Below are 6,403 nucleotides of genomic sequence, written 5' to 3'. Positions count from 1 at the left end.
GACTGCTTCCTTGTTATATTGTGCGCTGAGATCAGCGCTTCCCAGCGTACTTCCAGCGTTTAACGGTCGGAAAAAGACGCTAGATGGACACAGGCCCTAAAGTAATTCAACACTAGCTGGCGTTCGCTGGAATAAATATTCCTCACAAAAGACCGCAAAGTGCGTCAGACCAGACATCACCGTCTCGGGATAATAGTGAGCGCCTTAAGGACAGTTAGGTTAACCAGCGGGCCAGTCGGGGGTCTCGCTGCAGCTTCTCGTCGAGAACCTGGTACTTCTCAGGAGCCGTGTCCTTGTGCTTGTTGAGGTGTTGCTTGAGAACCTGTATTCTGAACGTGGTGTCAGAGCAGTAGGTGAGGTACGTGTCCTCGTCCTCTTTGGTCATGCCGTGTTGGCTCTCCTGGTACCACTGTTGCTTCTCCTGCAGCTCCTGCGTCTCCTTGTCAAAGCGTGCTTGTATCAAGTTGGCGTTGTCGACCAACCGCTGCTTCAAGTGGGCCAGACAGTTCTGGCGGAGCTGGATGGCGACCTCTTGGCTCACGGTCTCCGGGTTGCCCAGGTGGGCCAGGAAGGGAGCCAAGATGTCGTTCTCCTTCTCCTGACGCCACCGCCGCTCCTCCTCCGCTTGGTGCACCATATCTTCTCTGCGCCGGCGGGCCTTCTGGGCGCAGGCCGTGCTGTAGATGGAGAAGTGGAGCTCGATGCCGCTCTCCTCCTGCTCTCTGGAGGAGAGGATGGTTCTCACCTCTTTCTCAGAGTTCTTGATCCGCAGAACCACCTTCTCCTCCTCGTTCATCATGAACATCAGCATCTCGTACTTTTGCAGGTTCGAAGGATTCTCAGACGGATCCACCGAGAAGCAAGAGACCATTTCCGGCGAGAACTCCTCTGCCTTCTGCCTGTCTGTCGCCTTGCGCGGTTTGTTGAAGGTCCTCCGCGCTCCCCAGAAGCGATCGTCTTCCAAGTGAAAGGTCACCTCCATGCTCTCTTCGGCCAACACGAACACTCGTTCTGCCACGTCTTCACTGGCCGGCTTGGACCTGTTCCTGTGGAAGCGCTCCACCACTTTCACAAGCGGTCGGTTTCCGTGCTTGGCGGTCTCTCCCGGTCCCAAGAATTGGACCAGGCGGCCAAAGATGACGCGCCGGTAGTAGAGGAAGTCATCGCGCTCCTGGAAGGTCTCCGTCATTTCCAGCGGCAGCTCCGCCCTCCGCTCCAGGCCGTCGGCACGGGCGTGGCTGTAGAACTCCATGTCACGCTCAGTCTCCGCGGTCAGGGTCAAGTACCTGTGGGATTTAATGCAGAAACTCCGTCTAGGTCGGAAGTGTTCTGTGGTGAAGCTGGTGGCCTTGTTTAACTCCCTCTCCTCTAGATGGTCGTGTCTGTGCTGGTACCACTCCTTCACAATGCTGGCCTCGGTGCAGTCCAGGTCTTTGTATGTGGTGAGGCGTGTGACCAGGCCGTCCGGCAGCAGGAAGGGAGAGAACCTCTCCAGCTTAGCTTTACGATAGTGGGTCACTTTGGCTCCGCCTGGCCAGCGAGTCTCCATGTCTTGTTTTGAGATGGTGATCTTGCTGACCCAGGATCGCGGCATCTCAAACACCTTGGGCTCCTCAACCTCGTCCTCATCCTCCTCCTCAAGGATGGGCAAAATTGGCTCGTTCTTCATGGCGGCGCTGATCAACTGTGTCTGGCTAATCGAACCGTGCAGCACGGCCTCCCACGTCGCTGCGTCTTCCATGTCATACACCATATCGGCGCAGCCATAACTGCAGTCCTGCATGTTGACCCAGTAGTTGTACTGGTTCCAGACGCTCTCGATGCCCAGAAAGCTGTCATCGGTGGCGGAGTACCTCTTGCCGGTCAGCGGGTCGATGAAGAAGTTCTCCAGGACATCGCGGCTCCCCGACAGCACCAGCACCCAGCAGTGCACGCGCAGGCCCAGCAACGGGTCCGGCGGGGGGCGCTCGCTCTCCTCCTGTAGTCGTTGCGCTTCCTCTTGTTGGTCCAGCAGGGCGGCCTGGGCCTTGTCCTGTTTCTTCTGCTCCTGTTCCATCTCAAAGTCACTCTCCAGCTTCCTGGGGGGCTTCACGGTGTATTTGTTCGCCTGCGGCATCGGATCTGCTATCGCCTTGACCTCGGCGACCAGCAGGGGGCACTCCTGGCGGCTCTGGTCGTTCAGACACATCTCCTTGAGCGCGTAGCCGCTGACGCAGTACGCGTTGTATCCGGCGCCGAGCAGCAGGCTGCACAGCAGGGTGGAGAAGTCAAAGCAGGTGCCCCTCTGTATCCGCAGCACCAAGGTGGGCGACAGCAGGTACTTGGGCACGTCGAGGGGCGGCTCCAGGAGCTCCAGCGACAGAAAGGCGGCTACAAAGGAGGCACAGCCGTCCGAGGTGTAGAGCTCGGGGTAGTGCATCAGCGTGGGCCGCAGGGTCGTGGACACAAACTTCTGAACGGCACACTCGTTGACGGGGCAGAGCAGCAGAGGTTTGCGGTCGATGTAGCAGTGTGTGTACTGGAAGCGGAAGTGGTCGGTGATGGTCAAAAGCCGTTGCTCCTGCGGGGAGTTCACCTTGTAGGAGGCGTGGCATTGAGACAGATCCTTTTCCTTTGACCAGCGTGGAAGTTTAGGAGTCGCAACATGGATAACATGAACTCCTTTGTCTTTCTCCATGTAACTGCTAAGGAAGTCTAGGTAAACGCTGCTATCCGGCGCACCTTCGGGGGGTGGTATCACTTATATAGCGTCAGCCGTAAAGGATTATGACATCATTAGGATATTAACCACTATGGCATCATATTCATCAGGGACTTAGGACATAACTGATGATGTCACAAAGCCCATGACCTCATTAGGGATGGGTAATGAATTTAGAATTTTCGAATAATCGTTTTCATTATCAAGATCGACTAATATTTATTATTGAAAATCGAAAATACTTTATTGACAATCTTATCTAAAAAAAAGTACATTTTCCATTGTTTTTACCAGTGCCTGTCTCTTTAAGAGCAGCAAGTTTGTCCATGTGACATGTAGCGGCTGCGCACTCACTCACGCAAGGAGCATCAGCGACAGACAGTACTGTAGCACCCAGCAACTCCTTGGTAGAAACGATCGAAATGTAGTAGAAATAGTGTTAAACTGTCTGTTACATCAACACTCAGCACAAGGAAAATGTTTCAAGGCTCATTACGGCATGAAGAAAAGCTGATATCCTGTCTACTGTACCATGGGCCATCTCGGCTCCTTTCGGGAATTTGAGGTGTAATTATGCAATGTGTTGATTATATGTCACTCTGATTCTAGCAATAGTTGAATTCAACAGCTATTTTACCAATGAAATTAGCTAGCTGTGTATGTTTCTGTAACTCAGTTAAAAACTGCATGAACGCAACTATGCTGGAGGCCGGAAAATCCGTGTTGAAAGTGAGGTCCGAGTTGTCTTGAATGCAGTAATAGAACTCGTCACTCACTGAAGACATCCCTCACTGATGACATCATCACTGATGACATCACTCGCACTCACTGATGACATCATCACTGATGATGACATCATCACCCATCACATCACAAGTGCTGGAGTGACATCACTGATTACATCATCAGTGACACCATCACCGATGACATCACAATTGCTTGGGTGACAGCACTGATGACATCATCACTGACACATCACCGATGACATCACAATTGCTCGAGTGACATCACTTAGGTCACGGGAGGCTCTTTTGGTGTGGATCCTTCTTTCCATCTCTTAAAACAGAGTTCTATGTATGACATCATTGGCGACTGGCCAATTTCTTTCGGCGACCTAGCCACTTTCTTTCTTTCTTTCTTTCTTTCTTGGGACATACATACTTTTCTTGGGGGGGGACAGACATACAGTACATACTGTCGATATAGGGACAGACATACATACTGTAGATATAGGGACAGACATACATACTGTAGATATAGGGACAGACATACATACTGTAGATATAGGGACAGACATACATACTGTAGATATAGGGACAGACATACATACAGTAGATATAGGGACAGACAGACAGATCCTGTTATAGACGCATCATCCCCTAGTGGCGGCTACGCAGTAAAAAGGCTACTGACGATTAATTTCATACCATTTCATCTCACAGGTGAACGATTGTGTGTGTGTGTGTGTGTGTGTGTGTGTGTGTGTGCGTGCGCGCGTGCGTGCGTGTGTGTGTCACCCTTCCCTTAACCTCCAAATATATCATTTTCCAAATGCTAAATAGTAGCATCCGGGTATGCTACTATTTAGCATGAATGATAGTTCATTCACATATGCTCCTATTTTGAGACTGCTGCTGGTTCTGGTTTAGCTTGGGCCTGGTGGCGGTCCAAACAACCCACAGGTCCAGATGAGGAACAGATGTTTGTTCCAGGCAGCAGCACTGGGACAAGTGCAGCATGCAGGGCTGCTGCGGTGCTGCAGGCACTTCATTTGGTTCCATGCACAGAGTCCAGACAGACATGTCCTGTGCTGTGTGCATGTGGATGATACACCCATGTATGCACAGGCAGCAGGCACACATGCAAATGCATGCAAACACACCACCACAACCACCACTACTACTACCACCACCACCACCACCACCATCATCACTATCAAATAAGACAATGAAGGACCTGTATAGAGACACTGTGTAGCGCGTCATCATTCAGAAACCACACCCAAAACGGGGGGAAACAACCCCCCCCCCCCCCCAAACTTCCATGATTGGAATTTGGAAACCCTCATTAGTGTTTTGCTTCCACCTGTGTTTATTCTGCCTTTTCGACACACAATGGCCCCCGTGAAAAGGGTCTAGCTAGCATGCAAGACCCATGCCAAAGAAATAGGCTGTGCTCGCATTTTGCCTGTGGTGAAATCTATTATTAAACCATAAAAGTCCCAATCAGGATCCTATGAGACAATTCATTCAAGGGAAAAACATTTTTTTTTGCAGCGGACAATTATTGTCCCCTGAACCCCCATGCTTGCATTCTGTTACAGTAGGCGATCTCAAATAACATACTGTACAGTACGAGCATGTACACGCACGTATGTGCACGCACGCACACACACACACACACACACACACACACACACACACGCACATGCGCACACACACGCACACACACACACACACACACACACACACACACACACACACACACACACACACGCACACACACAGCATAAATCATGCGGTAGAGGTGACACACCCATCTGTTGACGGAGTCACCTGCTGTGCGTTGCCAGTCTTGTGCCACACTGCCTTTACCATTCCAGGCCTCCTGCCCTGTGATTAACTGCCCCTGCGCCTGGATAACAGCAGTGCTGGGAACCCGAATTGGAACTGTAAACAACTGTCATGGTGGAGCACAGTTTCGTAAGACTGTTGGGGGCTGTCGTCTGAGAGCAGTAGACTATTTTTAAATTTCAACCTATAGGTTATCTTTGTAACACTGGGATGAAAATGCATATATCATCGTTACCGAAGCTATACATTACAGGATCAATCAATCGATGTGGAAATGTGAGATCACAGTAAAAGTTGGATCTGTGTAATATAACTGCATGATCAATTGCGAGTCTGTTTGAAAGTTAGTCGTTCGGATGCTCCTGGTAAAAGCTTCTTCATCGATCAGGACAGAAACAGCAAATGATGGGGGAGAGATTTGAGCATGTTAAGAACATCAATAATGTAATGAATCTATTCCACAGCAGGAAGATGAAAATGAATGGCTGCCTGCTCACGGTGTAGCAGAGGGCATATTCAGGTGATACCCCCTCAGGCCTTTGTTGCAATCTTGGCTACTTTACAGCTAGCTTTGTGACCTTGTTCTCGGACTCCCCTGGCCACTCGATTTTTCTCGAAAGCAACGAGGAGCAACAAAACGTGCAACTTTTTTCCAACCATGGGAGCAATGTTCATGTGTTTACTTCCTTCCAGAGCATTTTGGCAACAACAACAGCACAGCCCCCCTCCCTCTGCTGAGAGCGGGGACTGAAGCAACGATTCATAAAATGCAAACTATAGTGTTTGATGTCATCGGGCAACTTCTATTCAAATTTTGGTCAGCCAATTACAGTAGCTACTTTCCGTGGGGAGTTGGCAACAGTGGCTGTTGTGATGTTTCTAAATGTACTGCTTGGGCATCTCAGCATAACAGAAACTATATGATTATTGTTTGTGTTGTTTTTGAACTCCCACACTGTCTGGCATATCTGAACAATTTTGTGTATCATATGTGCTTCTTACCTAGCAGCTAACCATCACTAAAACAGAAACCCCCCTCCAATCCTTCCTTGACAGCTAGATCCACATTTTTCTTCTCGCCAATTCTCAATGGCTTCCTTGGAGTACAAACAAACTTTAACTGGCGATT

General features: G+C 50.0%; 1 protein-coding gene across 1 annotated transcript; it reads right to left on the bottom strand.

Moving 5' to 3' along the window:
* Positions 1–214: 214 nt before the first annotated feature.
* Positions 215–2,677, bottom strand: LOC310795329 (dynein regulatory complex subunit 7-like; the record flags this gene model as incomplete). The annotated part of the gene is made up of 1 exon (XM_083657379.1): positions 215–2,677. The coding sequence occupies one exon, from the start codon at positions 2,675–2,677 to the stop codon at positions 215–217; it is 2,463 nt and encodes an 820-aa protein (XP_083513505.1).
* Positions 2,678–6,403: the final 3,726 nt, after the last annotated feature.

The sequence above is a fragment of the Poromitra crassiceps genome, assembly GCF_964638095.1.
Source record: "Poromitra crassiceps genome assembly, chromosome: 21".
NCBI classification, from domain to species: Eukaryota; Metazoa; Chordata; class Actinopteri; order Beryciformes; family Melamphaidae; genus Poromitra; species Poromitra crassiceps.
Note: the sequence above shows the minus strand (reverse complement) of the source record. Positions and strands in the feature narration are given on the sequence as shown.